Here is a 19747-nt window from a genome sequence, read left to right on the forward strand (position 1 = left end):
CATTACCTACACAATGGCAATGACAAATGAGATGCATAACATAACATGAGCTTCTGCAAAAGTGTCATGGTCTTTCATTTCATTTTGGACTCTTGAGCAGTGGATTTGGTCTTATTTCCCGGTTATTAATATATAGGCTATAAATCCATTGCTCAAGGGTCCAACATGAAATGAAAGTCCAGAGCAGTCAAGTCCATCCATTGCTGAAAGATTATGTCATCAAGGAACTTATTTTTGCTAGTTAAATGAACATTACACAGATTATTAGGAAATGAAAAAAAAACAAAACAAAAAAAAAACAAAAGAAAAAACAAGAAACACCAGGAAATGGCAAAACATTTACTCAAACCAAGTTATTTAAAACTGTACCACTTTATTGTCAGTTGTTTTTAAAGAATATACATTTTTTTTGTATTGAATATATTAGGACATAACGTGGACATGAAAATGTAATGCTTAACAGGAGTTGCCCAACCCAATAAATATTATGATAAAACAATAAATAGTTCTCAGTGTGTTTTATTAATTTCCAAACATAAAACCACACCCGTGGTACCCGCCTATTTGTAAAGAACACGTGAACGCGCCTCGCGTGGCAGTGATGTATCCATGAAGTCGTTACTACAAAGATGGCGGATTTCCTGCCCTCCCGGACAGCTTTAGTTTGTATTCCCAATTGTCTTCTCTCTAGTAGCGAAGCTGACCAAATCAGAAAGTCTAAGGAGATCGATAAAAGCCTGAATCGAGAGAAGACTTATGTGAAGAAGCTGGTGAAGATCTTGCTGCTAGGAGCAGGCGAAAGTGGCAAGTCAACTTTCCTCAAACAAATGCGCATAATTCATGGGCAGGACTTCGATCAGCGGGCCAAAGAAGAGTTCCGGGCTACAATCTACAGCAATGTTATCAAAGGTACCACACCAGTAGATTGAAATCGAAAGAGACAAGTTTATTATTAAAAAGGAACACTTAGTGAAATCTCAATTTTATTGTAGCGGCAGGGAAATGTGTTTTATCGACTTCTTTCGCCTAACTTACGCTAACTTTCGATTCCTCACCCAGCCCATAGACGACGCGAAGGCCAGTGGTTTTAAATGTTGGGTTTGTTGAACACCAATTATACATGTTCAGAAAAAACATATGTAGACTTAGAAAACGGACACGACTGTTTCTAAAACATATATGTAGCCTATGTTCAAATCTCACGTAATACTTTCAGTAAACTTGGCGCCTCTAGAGAAAGAACAGCGCCTACTTTGGTCTGTTAGTCATCTGGATGTGTGATTGTTTTATGACATTATTCTGATATATGTATCTCAAATGTTTCTTGAGACCCACCTGACAAAACGGCTAAAAAACGAAAAAAAGACGCTACAGAATTAGTATGGAAAAGTGAGGAATTATTTTGATTAACCTGTTTAACAGTAACGTTACTTAGGTTTGATCTTCTGCTCCCATTTCTGACAAAATGCGGTTTTCCTCTTAATATTAGTCAACCCCATTAAATACACACATTTATTTAATATGCATTATATAATATTCACTTACATGAATGAATTAATGTAAGTGTGTTTTTTACTGATTTTACTTCAGTCAAAACGTATTACATAACTATTTTTAATTCCATTTATTACATGTAGAAACATTTTTGTTTTTTCTGATGTTACTAGCTACTTAAATTAGCTAAATTGTCATTTTCATAAGTTTGATCATGTTGACAAAATGGTATCTTATGGTCTGAGAATGCAAAGTAAATGTTTTAAAGAACATCATGTCAGCAGCCTCAAATGTATTTTTATAGTACACTGATTAATGCAGTATGTGAATATCTCTAATGGTCTGTTTAGGTGTCCGAGTGCTGGTGGATGCCCGTGAGAAGCTGCACATCCCTTGGGGAGATCCTGAGAATCAGGTTCATGGGGAGACAGTGATGGCCTTTGACACCCGCTCATCCATGATGGCCAAAGTGATGGTGGAGACCAAAGTCTTTCTCAACTACCTGCCCTCCATCCGTGCTCTGTGGCAAGACAGTGGTATTCAGAATGCCTACGACAGACGGAGAGAGTTTCAGCTGGTAAAAATGAAATGATTACTCATTATTTAATATTACTTATTGTACGTCATGAACTGATCATTTCAGTCGTTCTTAGTCCCTGTGAAGTAAAGTTTTGGATATAGAATCCACTCACACTGTTTCATGAGATTTGTGTAACTGTGGGGGCCTTAAACTTGAAGGAATGTTGATCTGTTGTCGAACAGTTTGGTATTTTGGATCATTAGAGATAAGCACAGTGTACTTGCATAATTACTCCCATCAAGCTTTTCCAGCAAAGCATTAATCATGGTGCTTATATATTTAGAATGTAATTAAGCAGCCGTGTTTTGATATTGTTGGACTGATTATGCTCAAGAACTCATGTTGTGAGCATAGCATGGACAGTGTTTGAAACCTGAGAGTAATGCACAGGTATGAGTTGGAACACAAATGAAGTCACTTTTTACTCATGACAATGAGGGCATTCTCTCTGTGCGTGAGTATAGTTTGCATTTCAGTTATGAAGATAAGATCATGCATGTTCAGGGGTAGAACCCTTGTGACTGAGATTAGGATTTAGCTCAAATTTTCCAACTAAAATCTCCATTGTTGTACAAGGTGTGATTAACATGTTTATCCGTATTTATTTAGTGATAAACATTCATTCATTTTTGGTGACCAAGTCACTTTCTCTACTTAAGGCTGATTTGCATTCCCCACAAAGCAAGCCAATAAGAGGCCACACAGCAGAGCCTCATTTTCCTGATTTTGTGTTAGGTAAACTTGTTTATGAATAAGGCCAGAGTAACCTGCAGTATATCATAGCCTTGGACCAGCAAATCTGGTGGAAAATATTGTATAGTTATGTTCTACTGTGTGTGTATGTGTGTGTGTGTGTGTGTGAAAGAGAGTGAGAACCAATAACAATTATTTATTTATTTTTTATTTTTTTGGACAGGATTGTATAGTGTAACAGAAAATGGATAAAACAGGGAAATTGGGACCCAGCACAAGACAAATACAAAGTTGCACATTTTGCACCAAAGCTTACATATTGGAGACCTAATTATGATTGTGTGTGTCTCTTTTTTAAATCTTTTTAGGGTGAATCTGTGAAGTATTTCCTGGACAATGTGGATAAACTCGGACAATTGGTAAAAAAAAATATAATTTTATAAATATTAATGTTGTCTTCAGTTACTGGTATCTAGAGCAAAAGGTAGTTGGTATTATACCTGTATGTACATAATGCAATTTAATGACCCCAAAAGAGATGTACACAGAATTGCTGAAATTAAATGAAACTTCAAATTCACAGGAAAAAAGCTTGTTTTTTTGTTTATTTGTTATTCATTAAAAATGCTATTGATAGACTTTTGGGTGTACTGACGTTAGCTTGGATGATATAGTGTTTTTTACTGGTACTGATTTATTGCGTTGTACCTTTAATACAGGTTAGAAGTGCGCAACGTGACATCTTATCTCACTGATTAATTCCATTCCACAAAAACTATAAATATACCTACAGTTCAAAAATAATCAACCCCCACCCCTTTAAAATAATTAAATTTTGTTGCTTTGCAGCTTGAAATGAAGACGAACCTCCAAGTGAAAGATATAACGGCAACATGTCAGAACAAAAAACAGAATTACTGAGTTGGGAAAGGGTCAACCCCCTCCTAAAATTGACTTGTAAACTCAGTCAGGTGTAGCGAATCACCTTCTCAATGGCACACAAAACCATTTAACTTTCAACTGATTAGCTGTGATCATTTCGAATAGCTCAGCATGAAAAGAGCTTTCCTGGAGCATTTCAGTTCTTGATAGTGCAACTGAAGCAAACAATCAACTATGGGTGCCAAGGCACTGTCAGAAGATCTCCAGTATAAAGTTGTGGACAGGCACAAGTCAGGAGATGGATACAAAAAAGGCTTTATCAATGCCTAGAAGCACAGTGAAGTCTATTATTAAGAAGTGGAAGGTATTTAGTGCAACACAGACCCTTCCTGGACCAGGATGTTGCTCCTAACTGGATGAAAGAATTAAAGCAAAATGTGGTTCAACAAAATACTGACACAAGGGGGTGATCCTTTTTCCGACTCAAGATTCTGTTTTTTTATTAATATTTTTTTATGTTGGTGTTGCATTGTTCACTTGGATGTTATAAGTTGCACTGACTAAATACAGTTGAATAAAACAAAAACTGTGTCTTCATTTCGGTCTGAAAAGCAATAAAATGTGATTTTTAAAGGGGGGCGGGGTGATTATTTTCTATACCCTCTGTACACTGATCCTTATTAAAGGTAATTTTTAATGCATGGATCTGATATATTGACACATGAATAAAAAAAAAATTCCCCAACTGTTAATGTTAACTTAAGACATGCAAATGTGTTTGTTTATGTGAATACTAGTCAAGACAGACATTTTGGACAAACCTTTCTGAGTATTTGACTATTTAACCACAATAGGCTGCAAAAGAGAACTCAAATTTATTGGATCATTGTGTCTACGGGCATATCACCCCTCTCTAATACATTTACTAATTTTTAATAAATGTTTCAGGGTCTTATAGTATTATGCCTGTCTGATGTTTGTTTCCATTTAATCTGCAGGACTACTTGCCCAGTCAAAAGGATATACTACTGGCACGAAAGCCCACCAAGGGTATCCATGAGTATGACTTTGAGATCAAGAATGTTCCTTTCAAGATGGTGGATGTGGGAGGGCAGCGGTCAGAGCGCAAGCGGTGGTTCGAGTGCTTCGACTCTGTGACCTCCATCCTCTTCCTAGTCTCATCCAGTGAATACGATCAGGTGCTCATGGAAGACCGTCAGACCAACAGGCTCACAGAGTCACTCAGTATCTTCGAGACTATCGTCAACAACCGCGTCTTCGCCAATGTCTCCATCATTCTCTTCCTCAATAAGACAGACTTGCTTGAAGAAAAAGTTACGAATGTAAACATCAAGGACTACTTCCCCGAGTTCACAGGGGAACCCCATAATCTGCTAGACGTGCAGAAGTTCCTGGTCGATTGCTTTCATAACAAGCGTCGTGAACCGCAGCAGAAGCCCCTTTACCATCACTTCACCACTGCCATTAACACAGAGAACATTCGACTCGTCTTTCGTGATGTCAAAGACACCATCTTGCACGACAACCTTAAACAGCTTATGTTACAATGAAAGGCACCGATTGGCCTTTAAGAACATTCCATTTTAATTAGGTTTTTACTTTATTTAATACAAAGTACAAGTGGTTCAATACATATTGTGGTTGAAGAAGAATAGATAGGATAATTATGAAACTTTAATTTTCTTTTGCATATTATAACAGTCATATATATATACAGATTTGATATAAAAGCAACCTCTTTAAGCTGCTTATAGCCGTATCAAATATGCTAAGTAATGGTCCTCAGTTATTCACCAAAGTGCTGTAATTCTGATCGTTTACTGTATACTTCTGAGCCCATATTTTTGATTAATGGAACTGTTAACACTCCTGTAACCCATGGGCTTAACACCTGGTTTTGAAAAAGTTTTTAAAGAAAGTGTGAGAACTCAGGGCTTTAAATCTTTAATTCAAATAGCTCTTCTGATCTTGTCAGCAGTTGTTTATGGGCTTGATGAGTCTAACTTACTCGGATCATGACATTAAATTAGTACAATTAAGGTACTTTTGTATTGAAGTACTTAATAATTATTATTTTTTTTTTATGTAAAGGGAAAGTGTCTGTTTGTCATTCAAGCCTGTACAGAATGCATCTCTGTACATACAATTTATTTTGCTCTGACATCCCCCCCCCCCCCCAAGCTGTATATTTTATACACTAACGTAATACCATACATTTATTGTATGTATTCTAGAAGCCTTGAAATTCAATAGGTTTGTTTTGTTGTTGTTGATTAATTCACTTTAAAAACAGAAGGTGGCCTTATGTTCTTTGCTCCTGTGTAGGTTAAAGTGGACAGCTTTAGCTCAGGGTTTTATAAAATGACTGTTAAATCAGTCCTTTTTCTTTTTTTAAACAGGCCAAGCAAAGTCACCTTTGCCTTAAATGTCTGTAGATCAATCAAAACTGGTTTGATGCAAGACAAATTGAAATGTGTTGATAGAGAGACTAAGTCTTAATGTAATCTTAATGAAAACAAGCACTGTAATCTGACTGTTGGTAGTAAATTGATATTAACTGATTGACTGAATTAAGGTGTTTATAGAATCTGTAAAATAATTTGTTAATGCAATGCTGGCTATCTTTGTCATGGCCTCAATCACTTGCTTTTTGTAGTGTTTTTTCTTTGGATCACATTTGTGTAATTGTTTATTAAATCTGGTTATTTTGTCAAAAAGGTTGTGTATTTATTTTTACTGCTTTCTTATTTCAGTAAAGAAAAATGAGGCTATAATGACTGAGCGTCCCACTAAAACAATCTACCACTTTTGAATACATATAGATACAGATGTATTTAAGATGACTTTTTAGGTATAGTCTGTAACACATTTATGTGCTATTTTGTTATTGCATTATGTATGAAATATTGCAAATTATAAACTAAATTAATTACTCATTCAGGTCCAGTCATGTTATTTTTTGATGCTGTACAAATTAGACCATTAGAGGTTATTTTATGACTATAGCAAAAAAAAAAAAAATTATTGTAATGGTTGGGACTTCACATTTGAAAACCACAATGGCAGCCAAAGTAAACATGGAGTTTTGTTCTGAATGTGCTTGACACCTGAAATGCTGCGTACGCAGACAGCTCATTAGGTTTTACTACAAATAAAACCAAAAAAAAAACATGCTTACTATAGTTAAACCATGGTAACCACAAAATAACCATGGTTTTGCTACACCAGTGGTTCCCAACCTTGTTCCTGAAAGCCCCCTAACACTGAAAATTTTCATCTCTCCTTTGTCTGACACACCCAATTCAGGTCTTGGAGTCTCTACCTATGAGCTGATGATTTGAATCAGGTGTGTTTGATTAAGGTGACATGGAAAACATGCAGTGTTGGGGGACCTCCAGGAACGTGGTTGGGAACCACTGTGCTACACTAATCATAGTTGAACCATGGTATTTGTAATAAAACTATTTATACAAATGGTAATCAATATGCCAAAAAATGTACTCGGTTACTTTCGTAACCTCGGTTCCCTGAGATATGGGAACGAGTACTGCGTCGCTAGATGCTTGTGGGAAAACTCCTTTTTCTCCAAAGACTGAAGACTTATTCAATCACGCAGCGTAACTACACGGCCATTGATTCGTACATTGATTATAAAACCTATGGCGGTGAAGCCCGCTGAATGGGCGGAGGTCAATTTGACTGAAGCGACGACACCGAGTTGTGCAGCTTCATGGCACAGCAAGGAACACAGTACTTATTCCTGTATCTCAGGGAACCGAGGTTACAAAAGTAACCAAGTACGTTCCCTATCGATACTTCACTCGTACTGCTTTGCTAGACACTTGTGGGGAACCAATACAATCAAGCCATGCCATGAGAGAAGAACGACTGATATGAACTGGCCTCGAGTGAAAAAGGCTCAGAGGGACCAATTATGTGCAAAGTGAGCCCTGCAGAAGGCAAGAGGGCTGAACTCATTGAGGCAGAGAAGGTTCATCTCCTGGTCATCCTCAGGAGGAAGCGCAGAGAGAGTAATAACCTAGGATCTAAATGGCGTGTCATGCTGTCTGATCGGATTAGCAAGTTGTGTCCCTTCAGGACTGGCAAAAAGGCCTGAAGAGCTGGACATACTGCCGTCAATTCGAGGAAGTTGATGTGTAGTTTGCCTTCTGCGTTCGTCCAGGAGCCGAAGGTCGGCCTGCCTTCGCACAGATGCGTCTGTCAAGACAACTTTGTAAAACAATTCCATAGTAATGCCCTGCTTGAACCACTGCAGGTCCTTCCAGGGGACTAGGGCCATGACACTGGCCTGGTCCACCTTTATGCGGATGCGTCCATGACGCCACACATGGGGTGGAATTAGAGGTTTCAGCCAGTACTGAAGGAGTCTCATTCTGAGCAGGCCCAGCTGAAGCACCGGTGATGCAGAGGCCATAAGGCCCAGCATCTTCTGAAACATTTTGAGGGGTAGGAGGCTCCAATTCTGTATAGCCAGTGCACAGTCTGGCGTGACTGTCACCCTTATGTGGACTGAGTCAAAAACTGCACCCACGAATGAAGTTTGCTGGCTGGGGGAATGAGAGCTCTTGACAAAATTGATCCTGAGTCCCAGTCGCTCTGTGGCTGAGGAGGAGGGACCTGTGGGCTATAAGCACAGCTTCCGACTGTGCTAAAACAAGCCAGTAGTCGAGGTTATTCAGGATACAGATTCCCATCTGTCTCAGAGGGGAAAGGGCCATGTCCATGCACTTCGTAAAAGTGCGGGGAGCCAGAGACAGCCCGAAGGGCAGGACCGTATATTAATAAGCCACTCCCTCGAAGGCGAATCTCAAGAATTGTCTGTGATGGGGGGCTATCTGGATGTGAAAGTAAGCATCTTTCAGATCCAGCGACAAGAACCAGTCCCCTGGGCGGATTTGCAAGAAGATCTGCTTCAGTGTAGTCATTCTGAATGGCAGTTTCATGAGGGCACGGTTCAGTTGTCTGAGATCAAGGATGGGCTGCCATGCTTTTTGGGGACAAGGAAGTAAATGCTGAAGAAGCCTGACTCGCTCTGAGCTGGTGGAACTGTTTCTATGGCTCCTTTTGCCAGCAAATTCTTTACCTTGGCTTGCAGAACGTGAGCGTTCCTGCTGTGCACTGAGGTGGAGACCACCCCGTTGAACCAAGTGGGTCTTTGAGTGTATTGAAGTGAATAACCTCGTTCTATAATCCCCAGAACCCAATGAAACACTCCAGGGATGGCCCACCATGCCTTGGCCAGTGTGACAAGGGGCTGGATTAATTTGGGTGGTGAGTCGCCGTGCGCCATGTTTTTTATTTTTCTCGCTATCACAGCGGATATGTGTGAGGCAACTTTTAGAACGGGCCTGTGATTCACAACAATTTCTGGAACAAACATACAGTCACTGGCACCCAGAACTGAACAGAGTGCTTGAGGGCACCACAGAGGGCGTTTCAGGGTGGTTCGGCGCTTGCGAGACTTTGCCCCTTCCTCTTCCTTTCCAGCGGATCAGTACGATGCCGGAGGCCATCACACCAGTATACTAAGAACATGCGTTTTAGGTTTCTTATTTTATGTTTGTTGGCTAATTGCTTGATTAATATTTAACATTATATGTGTCTGTGTGTATTTCTATGGATAGATGCAGGTTATTGAGCATCCTGTTGAGAGACGTCACACTGCTCTTCTGTCCACATGGAAAGACCTAATAGAAACATACCAACAATTCAGCAGACCAGAGAAGACACTTTTAGAAGAGGGACTCCTGCCTGGCAATTCACTTTTTTAGCCCCATCACCATTCACTCAGTCTCCAACTGGATTCCTGCACATCCAGAGGATCCTCAAGACTTTCAGAGTTTTTGCACCAACTCTTACCGCCGCTCTCCAAGCAGTGGACATAATACCATCTACATTCAAACTATTGGTTAGTACATTTAGTATGTAAAACAGCTTAAATGTATAATTTATTACCATATTAACATTTGTAACTTCATCACATTGACCAATGCACAGGCTCTTTTGGGGAAGGAGCAGTTGTGGCTGAGCAGTATGTTGAATGGCTGAAGGACTACTTGCCACTTCTATTATGAACTAGTGGTCAAGCTTTTACCACCAGTAACAGTTGCTTCAACAGCCTGTTCATTTCGCATTAGTGGCAACACACACAACCTTCAGCTTTATGCTGGTTAGGACTGCTGCAACAGAACACAAGTCTAGGTCTAGTAAGCTTTTAAGCAACATCATGAAAGGTGCAACATTTAAGCAACATTTATGAAACATCAGTCAGCATAAAATAATTGAATTTACATTAAATTTATTTTCTTTCATAATGGATTTCTTGGTCCAGTTTTGAATAAAAATAATATATTTGTGTATATATTTTTATATATACACTACCATTTACAACTTTGGCTTTTATAAGAAATTAATACTTTTTTGAGCAAAGATGCATTAAATTGATCAAAAGTGACAATAAAGACGTATAATGTTATAAAACTTTCTATTAATCAAAAAAGCTGAAAAAGAACATGACAAAAATATGAAGCAGCACAACTGATAATAAGAAATGTTTCTTAAAGAATTAGTTCACCCAAAAATGAAAATTAGGCTGCGTTCTACACACCCCTGAGGCATCCTAGGTGTACATGACTTTCTTCTTTCAGACGAATCCAGTCAGAGTTATATAAAAAAATTGTCTTTGATCTTTCAATCTCTTTCATTATAGTCAGCGGTTGTTGCATTGCTTCAGTCCAAAAGACCTGAAATAAGAAGTGCCCTTCCATAAAAAAAGTGCTCCGGGGGGTGAACAAAGGTCTCCTGTAGTGAACTGATGTGTGATGAAGAAAAATATCCATATTCAAAACGTAATCACTTTAATCTACCTTGCCCCAACAGTTGTACACGGAAGCAGCTCCAGGATGATGACGTATGAGGTCAGCGTTGCGCATGCGCCGGTGAGTCCCGTGAAAACCAACGTTTATTTACAGGATCAAAAGAAGGAACCGTTTAAGTACAGCAAAGGAAAACCAGTCTCCTCTTGGCTTATATCGAAATCTTCTGACATTCTTTTTTACAAATCCTCGTTTTGTACTTTCAAATTAGTGACCATTGTTTTGATCTCTCCACTGCATTTCCGCATGCGTAACTTCTGAAAAGCTGACCTCATACATAATTCTCCTGGAACTGCTTCTGTTTACAACAGTGAGTGCAAGCTAGATTCAAGTGATTATTCTGTTTTTAATATGGATATTTTTCAAAAAAAAAAAAACACATCGATTTGCTACAGAAGGCCTTTGTTCACCCCCCAGAGCCGTGTGAGACACTTTTTTTTATGGAAGGGTGCTTTTTATTTCACATCTTTTGGACTGAAGCAGTGAAAAAAATTATAGATCTTGAAAGATCAAAGACAATTTTTAATATAACTGAATTCGTCTGAAAGAAGAAAGTCATATACACCTATACCTCGGGGGTGAGTAAAACACAGCCTAATTTTAAAATTTGGGTGAACTAACCCTTTAAGCACCAAGTCAGCATATTAGAACGATTTCTGAAGAATAATGTGACACTGAATACTGAAGTAATGGCTACTGAAAATTCAGCTTTGTCATCACAGGAATAAATTACATTTTAAAATATAGCTTAAAATAGAAAACAGTCATGTTAAATTGGAATAATATTTCACAATATTATTGTTTTACTGTTATTGCCTTGGTGAGCATAAGAGAGTTCTTTCAAAAACATTAAAATAATTTATCAACCCCAAACTTTGGAACATTTAAACAAATGTACAGTATATATGTAAAACATTAATAATCCTGGATTTCAAACAAAATAACTGGCTTTTCCTCTGAAAATCTTTCAAAGTTGTTATTTTAGCACAGTGTTCTTTTAAACATCACTGACTTGACTCAATCAGTATAGTATTTTACAGAATGTTAATGTAGATACTGTAATATGTACTCTACAGGCCTTATAACACTGGATTGAAGATGGAGCTGACAGCACCGCACAACATTCCAAACCCACACAAGCCTTAAAGAGTATAAACACTGGTTGTATAAGTGCTTACTAATATTAGAAGGTGAAAAATCATGAGTCGGCCAGTATGATCTTTTGCTATGCCATACAGTGTCAAGGCAAGTTGAGACATGTTGTATGTACATCCTTAAAAAGAGCTTTGGTGAGAAATCTTCTGCTGAGAAAATACAAATATATATGTAAATACTGCTTTTTGGTTTGTATGGATCCAACAAAATAAAGTTTTAGTTCTCTCTTTTTGTTTGATTTTTAAAATATGAGTTAAATCAGAACAATTCAGACAACAGTCTAAAAATGTTTATTTTTCAATCTGATTTGAAGATTATTAAAACAGTTGTGCCTATTGTGCAGAAGACCTCATAAGACCACATATTCACATTCCACTGAACATACAGCAAATATAATTCCTTTCCACTATAAAATTCAAGTCATTTGACAGTATTTCAAGAACAAATGTAGTTTACTATAGAGGTAAGTGATGAAGTAGTCTTTTAAGACACACTCACATTTGAATTTGGCATTGCATCACTTTGGGAAACCCCTTGTCTTCATTTCAGTAGCATCATCCTGAGCCCTGAAAAGCTTTGAATTCACAGTTATCTCTACATAACAGAGATGGAAATGTAATTCACAGTTCAGAACATTGCCGTGAGCATCGGAAGGCTAAACAACACCCTAAACAGACACTATTTGCATTAATAAAGTTGTTTACCAGGTTTTAGCATCCATTTAGGAGACAGGTGTTGCAGTATACTAGTTGAAAGCTGACCTGAGGTGAGCTGAATTTAAAGTACTGAAGAGCAATCCAGCGCTCTTTTGAAAATATTAAAAAAGGTTACTTTTAAAAATAAAGTATCAAATACCTCTTTCTAACCCTTTTCTATAACATTTTAGATTATTTAACCTCAGTTGCTGAATTCAGAATTATCTTTGGTCGTTGCTTTACCCATCAGTAATCACCCCTTGCCCATAATAACTAAAACCACAAAAATGTGGTTTCCTGTTACACATTATGTTTGTTTCTTTTGCATCTAGAATTCTAATCGACAAAAGTCTCAGTGTTTAGTATTACAAACATTCATAAAAATTTGTTTTTCAAGTCTAATCAGTTTTCATGACAGCTACTGCTAATATAGTGTACTATGATAATCACATGTATAATCTCAGTGTATAAACGTTTGCACATCTTAAAGGGTTAGTTCAACCAAAAATGAAAATTACGCCATTCCAAACCAATGAAATATACAGACATAGAGCACATAAAGTAAACGGAAGCTAAACAGCACTTGGGTGATGTGAGAAAAAACCCTAATTGTTTATTGTGCATCAGTGATGACAGAATTTTCATTTTTGGGTGAACTAACCCTGTAAGCAATTATTATGAATCATTAATTTCAGTTATATTTTAGTTATAGTTGTGAAAGTTTTCCTATGTTATCACCAGGTCTGATAATACCTAATGTTCAGTTACAGTAAATTCACAAAGGAAGTCTTTTTTTCAAGACTTAATAACTTCTTATCCATTTCTAGGAATTCCTCAGTTTTGTCTTTGGACACTTGCTCCACTATGGGGTTATTTTGTCTATTGTCCCTCCTCGAGCACAGATGACCTGTCTTAGCTGGATGTACGAATCCAAGGAAGACAGCGCCTAGTCCCATTCCCGCAGCACAGGAGTAGAATGCAGCCCTGTAATTCTGTGTAACATCCACAAGGACACCTAGAAAATTTGAGAGGGAAATGTAGTAAATTGCTTGTTTAGGGAACATTGATAATAATAAATGTTTCTTGTGCACCAAAACAGCATATTAGAATGATTTCTGAAGGATCATGCGACAACGAGTAATGAGCTTCTGAAAATTCAGCTTTGTCATCACAGAAATGAATTACATTTTAAAATACACTGCTCAAAAAAAAAATTAAGGCAACACTTATACAGTGGCTCTCAATGAACTAAATCCTCGACTTTGTTGAGAATAAAAAATTATGTGACAATGGTCAATGGAAACCCAAATCAGCAAACCACAGAGGGCTGGATTCAAAATCACACTGAAAATCAAAGGTAAAAAATGAAGTTACCGGCCGATCAAATGTGCACGTATTTCATTAATCAACTCAAAATGTAAGTGAGTAGTGTGTAAAGCCCCCACATGCCAGAATGCACTCCTGACAAAGTTTAGGCATGCTGCTGATAAGTTGGCAGATGGTATCCTGGGCAGTCTCTGTGGTGCTACTTAGTGGCTTCAGATGCTCTGATACATCGATATATTCAGGTCTGGTGAAGGGCCAGTCAATGGCATCAATGCTTTTGTCATCCAGAAACTGCCTACACACTCTGGCCACATGAGGCCAGGTATCGTCATGCACCAGGAGGAACCCAGGGCCCACTGCACCAGCGTAAGTTCTGACAGTGGCTCTGAGGATTTCATCCCGGTACCTATCAGCAGTAAGGGTACTGTTGGCTAGAGGTCTGAGCGACGCTCCAAGGACATTCCTTCCCAGACCATCACTGACCCAACCCCAAAAAGTTCATTTTGTATGGCTCTTGCAGTGCTTCTCTTGTTCCTTCCTTGCATAAAGAAACAGATACCAGTCCTGGTGCTGAATTGTTGCCTGTCTACGGCCCTGTCCAGATTTCCTTGTGTAATGGCCCATCTCCCAGTATTTCCTCAATGCTCTTGAAACTGTGCTGGGAGACACACCAAACCTCCTTGTGATAGCATGTATGGATGTACCATCACGGAGGAGCTGGACTACTTGTGCAACCTGATTGGGTTGCAGTTACTGCCTCATGCTACAAGTAATGAGAAGGACCTTAACAAATCCCAAAACTTGAGATAAATCAGTCAGGAAGGATAAGGAGAAAGCAATTGTCTGTGGCCACCACCTGCAAAACCATTCTCTTTTGGGGGGTTGTGTTGCTGTTGCCTTTCCAGTGCACCTGTTGTCACTTTCATCTGCACCAAAGCAGAAGAAACTGATTCTCGATCACTTTTGCTTCCTAACTGGACAGATTGATATCCCTGAAGTTTAATTGACCTTGTGTTCTACTGTGATGATTAAGTGTTCCCTGAATTGATTGAGCAGTGTATATTGTAATAGAAAACAGTCATTAATTTCAATTTCAAAAACACTGAAAAATCGTCCCAACCCTTAAAACTTTGACTGGTAGTGTAAAACATTTCATTCTTCTTACCTCCTAATGGTGGACCAGCCAGTCCTGCAAAGCTCTGAATGCAGACGTAGACGCCTACAGCTAAGGGCATCCTCTGGATCCCTACCACATCATCCTCAGCCAACATTGGGATGTGCGTGGATGCAATGTTCCCAAGTAAGAAGCCATAAAGCACACAGCATACCACCAGTCCCCAGAAACCATTTACTATGGTGAAGAACACCAGCACCAGGCACATCAGTGACACGCATCCAAGAAGTACGAAGATCTTCCTGATGCGCCCCCAGTTCAGGACCCATCCGATGGAGAGACGTCCAAAGATCTCAGCAATGGCCATTGTTGACAGCATATAGGCAGCCTTGTCCCTCTCAGTACCCAAACTGGCGCTGAGCTCCACCACATACAGCTGTGGGGCGAAAAAGCCAAGTGTTGCAAAAAGGCCAAAGGCTGAGTAACATAAGAAACTGCCTTCTTTTAGTACAGTCAAATCCAGGAGCTTATTTCTACTTGAAATGTCCTGTTTCTTTGGAATGATCTTAAGTGGTTCCACTTCTCCCTGTTCCTTCCCAGATTTGAGATCCCGTTCCAACTCATCAAGTGACTGTACACCTGAATCTCCAGAGCTCACAGAGCCTTGCATTTGTTCTTCTGGAAGAGAGCATGTGATCTTCTGCTCAGTTCTTGTTGGAGAAGTCTTTGGTTTGATGACTATGGGACGGAGCAAAGCCCCACAGATAATAATGATGCCCTGTAACGTCCCAATCACCACCATTGTGTACCTCCAGCCAATGCAGTTCTTAAGAGCTGTGAATGCTGCAGAAACAAGGAAGCAGTATGTTTGACTCTGTGTGTTACAATTATAAAACACTTATTTTAACATAATGACACATAATATGTGATGATATTACATTGACGATGAGCATGCCTGTCCTCACCTGGAGCAAAAGCAAATATAGCAAATGACTCTCCAGTGGAGGCCATGGCTGTGACCACAGAACGACGCCTGCTGAAGTACTGGGACAAGATTGTGACGGTTGGCAGAAATGTCAGACAGTAACCCAGTCCTACAGAAAGAAAGAGACATCTGAAAATCATAAGATGCTTTGTTCATCTCGGTTTTGCTTTTAGTTAGTAAATCAAACTTTTCAATCAAACATATACATTATTCATTTTTTATAACATAACACATGACCATAATACAATTAATTAAAAAACTGTAATAAAATAATGAAAAGGGATCCAATGTTTCAGTCATAAAGATATAAAATTACCTCTGCATACATTTCTGTTCTTGCTCTCTAACAATTAATTTCTGTATTTTTTTAAAAAGAAGTCTCTTATGTTCACCAAGCAATTTAAAATAACTGTTTTCTATTTTAATATATTTTAAAATGTAGTTTATTCCTGTAATGGAATAGACCTTAATCCAGTCTTCGCTGTGATACTTCAGAAATCATTATAATATGTTCTATATGGTGCTCAAACAACATTTTATCAAACTACTTATTATTATCAATGTTGAACATGGCCGTGCTGCTAAGTTTTTTTTATTATTATTTTTTTTTGCAAGATTCTTGAAAGAATAGAAAGGTCAAAAGAATAGCATTTATTTGAAATATAAATCTTTTGGAACATTATAAATGTATTTACTGTAACTTCAGCAATTTAATGCATTCTTCCTAAATTAAATATTAATTTACTAACTTACCTACAGTATAGAGTTTATAGTGCAAGGCTTTACCTACCTGTCACAATCCCAATAGTGAGGTACATCTGACTGATGGAGCTGGTGAATGCTGTTCAGATTGTGCCCAGAAATATAAGAAATCCTCCAAACATCACAACTGGCCGGAAGCCAAATCGATTACTCAGGACTGATGATAAAGGAGCTGAAGGGCCGTAGACATGGTTGGCAAAGTTACAGAAATGAACCCATAAAAAAAAGAGAGTCAACATACAGCTAAGAGGAGTAAGTTATTTTTTAAAGTTTCAAAATTTAAAGTAACAGTTACAGCCCTTACCTGTGAAAGTCATAACAAAGACACATATTGAAATGATCCATGATACTCGACTGTTGCTCTCGCCAAAGTCACTCATTAAATCCTTGAGAAAAATCCCAAAACTTTTGAGAACCCCGTAAGTGAACACCTCCACCAGGAAAAAGGCCACAGCCACAATCCAACCCCAACCACCATCTGGGACCTCTGAGTACACTTTAGCGCCGAGGCAACCTTTCAATCGGAAAATCCACTGTGCCATTTTGACTTGCTACCTGTGAATGTGACAAAGACAAATGTAAGCTATTGTTAAGTTAATAAGTGAATTAACATTTACAACCACCCAGATCCATCAGTATAAACTGTATTTGGACATAACCATGATCATTCACCCTTGTAAAGAGACATCTTCACAATGCAACCAAGCAATAGGTTTCATTTTAAATTAGACACTGTTAAGGATGAAAAAACTTAACTCAAATGTACATGGTTAATAATTCTATAAACAGCTATATTCAGATGTCAAATAACTGCAATATCAGCTATTAAATTAGTTTAACCATTTCCTGTATCAAGTTTTGGGACAGAGGTGTGCTAGAGACGGGTGTTGTTAGTGTTAACTAAAATAAAGCTGAAATAATTTTATTATATTTGTTATATTATCACAATATATGTTAGAATATTTATATAAATGACTAAACTATAATGAAAATTAGAAACGTACTTAAATTTAAACTGAAATAAAAAGAAAGAAAATAAATAGAAATATTTTAAAATAACGAAAACTAATAAAAAATTAGAAAAGCACATAACAAAATTAATAAAACTAAAATTAAAATAAAAGCTGAATACATACAATCGCACAAATCACAGTTTGATGGCACAACTATACATTTACAGTGTTGAAAAAAAATGTGCAAATCTCATATAAAATGTCAGCTCATATAAAATGTGTTGACATCCTAGGTAGGGGAAACATCACTGACCAAGTGGAAGAAAAAAAAAAACAACAACTAAAAAAAACAACCAAAAACACAAACAAACAGCAAGTATGACCAATATAGCGCAGGGGGCGTTACCAGAGGGACGTTACGCCATAATGGGGGCGGGGTCAACAAAAGTGTCAACAAACCGATGCAGAACAACAATTGAAATATTTTCATTGATTGAAATCATCGCTCGGCGTTAGGTGAAGTGTAATCAGTCTCATAATATTATTATAAGTCATCATAGTATAGCATGTTTTAAATCCTATGCATTTCGATTCTGAAGTTGTATTTCTTCTTAGTCTTTCCCAACGTAAGGACAGCGATAGCTAACATTTGAGAACATTCCTATCATATTCAGACTACAAAACTAAGTCAAAAACCTTACTGCTTTAACTCCTCAAAGCATCTTTAACAAATTGTATGGCATGACATTGTCACAAATAAACATTCATTATACATATATTAAATATAAATAATTTAATAATGTTTTGTTGATGTTTGAACACATTTGTGTTTTCCTAAATCACTTTGCATGTTATCAAAATTAAGGCGAGTCAGCAGATTTTTTTTTTTTTTTTTCCCCAACAATCTTGCACCACCTGCTCCATCATGATTCCAGCATGATCGTGTTTTCTCAGCTCCTTGCCACGTGGTCGTTTCTATGGTCAAGAACGCTTATATATGTACGTATATATTTGTGTGTTCCTGCATGTTGGGGCGCGTGCTGTTTTGCCGCACTACCTGACCCATGTCAGCTGTTTAAGACTTTAGTACTAGTAGTCACGTAGTCATTGATATAAATTAACATTGAACAGTAAGAACGAAAAAAGAGTGCTTACCTGTTCTTGTCAGTGAGAGGAATATTGTTACTCCTCTACTGTGGTGGTGGTGTGTAAAGAGTCCATGTGCTGCCTCCACTGTCTCAAACACTGAGCTCCTCTGTGGTGGGAGGTTACAGCTGTTGAGTAAGTTGAGGATTGGTTTACATTCAATGTTGAATGAAAGGCTACACCAGCAACCCCCCTTTTCCCTTGAGCTGGAATGTCAAAGGAACATGCGGTCTGTTCTCCCCCACCTTAGTGTAAAGTGAAGCTGCAGGAGTGACTGTACTGAATGTTTTAAATGGACTGGAGCATTAGGTAAAGTTTGTTACATAACAGTCAGCAAGATCTGCTCAAACCCAACAGTGAGAGATGTCCAGAGGGCTTTAACTACAACCTCAGATAGTGTTTGGTTCCTATGTGACTGTTAGCGTACTGTTAGTTTGACCAATCATTACCGATCATATCATTATTGAAGTACATTTACGTAAATCAGGATTCTTCAATCTTCAAGTCGAGAAACCCTTGGTGGATAAAAAAATGGAGCAGGATCTATTACATATTTTATAAAATGCCTGAAATATCATCCATATCACGCCAAATTAATGTAATTAGAGTGATTCTTGTTTCTTTACATAACTATTAATAAAATAACTATTAATTATGTACAGTCATATATCTCTGCATTACATTATAATTTTACTTAATATGTTTAAATGTTAAAGGGAGAATTAAACAGTAAGCTATGCTTTTGCTTTATGTTTACTTTAACTTTGATTTTAATACATAATCTTGTATTTTGTTTAATATATAAGTATCCAGTAAATTAGGGATTGACACGTTTAAGTAACTCTATTGGGTTCTTTTATTAATTTATATCTATGATAATTTCAAAATGATCTAGCCAATTTTTTATTAAAGTCCCCTAGTATAATCATTTCTTTTTTAAATAAAATGGAGTCAATGGTAGAAAAAAAAATTGAATGATTCAGCAGGTGCAGAGGTAGTTCTATATATACTTCCAGTAGTTAAATATTTATTCTGATATAATGTT

At 37.7% G+C, this 19747-nt stretch overlaps 2 protein-coding genes across 2 annotated transcripts; one reads left to right on the forward strand and one right to left on the reverse strand.

The window, feature by feature from the left end:
* Window positions 1-580: 580 nt before the first annotated feature.
* On the forward strand, window positions 581-6606 carry LOC109109108 (guanine nucleotide-binding protein subunit alpha-13-like). The gene is made up of 4 exons (XM_019122227.2): window positions 581-909; window positions 1845-2071; window positions 3136-3186; window positions 4648-6606. The coding sequence occupies exons 1-4, from the start codon at window positions 630-632 to the stop codon at window positions 5218-5220; spliced, it is 1131 nt and encodes a 376-aa protein (XP_018977772.1). The 5' UTR covers window positions 581-629; the 3' UTR covers window positions 5221-6606.
* Window positions 6607-11995: 5389 nt separating this feature from the next.
* On the reverse strand, window positions 11996-18970 carry LOC109109111 (monocarboxylate transporter 7). Its single transcript, XM_019122230.2, is given in 6 exon segments — window positions 11996-13431; window positions 14908-15699; window positions 15822-15950; window positions 16632-16775; window positions 16908-17158; window positions 18712-18970. Coding segments are annotated over 5 exon segments (1554 nt in total). The 5' UTR covers window positions 17146-17158; window positions 18712-18970; the 3' UTR covers window positions 11996-13180.
* Between the last annotated feature and the right edge of the window lie 777 nt (window positions 18971-19747).

This window comes from Cyprinus carpio, chromosome A12, assembly GCF_018340385.1.
Source record: "Cyprinus carpio isolate SPL01 chromosome A12, ASM1834038v1, whole genome shotgun sequence".
Classification (NCBI taxonomy): domain Eukaryota; kingdom Metazoa; phylum Chordata; class Actinopteri; order Cypriniformes; family Cyprinidae; genus Cyprinus; species Cyprinus carpio.

What these genes read in the sequence shown, in the direction of transcription:
- LOC109109108 (XM_019122227.2), top strand. Translation starts at nt 630, where the DNA reads ATGGCGGATTTCCTGCCCTCCCGGACAGCTTTAGTTTGTATTCCCAAT. An exon ending in GACGGAGAGAGTTTCAGCTG is followed by an intron (nt 2,072 to 3,135) that starts GTAAAAATGAAA and finishes AAATCTTTTTAG; the next exon opens with GGTGAATCTGTGAAGTATTT. An exon ending in TGGATAAACTCGGACAATTG is followed by an intron (nt 3,187 to 4,647) that starts GTAAAAAAAAAT and finishes TTTAATCTGCAG; the next exon opens with GACTACTTGCCCAGTCAAAA.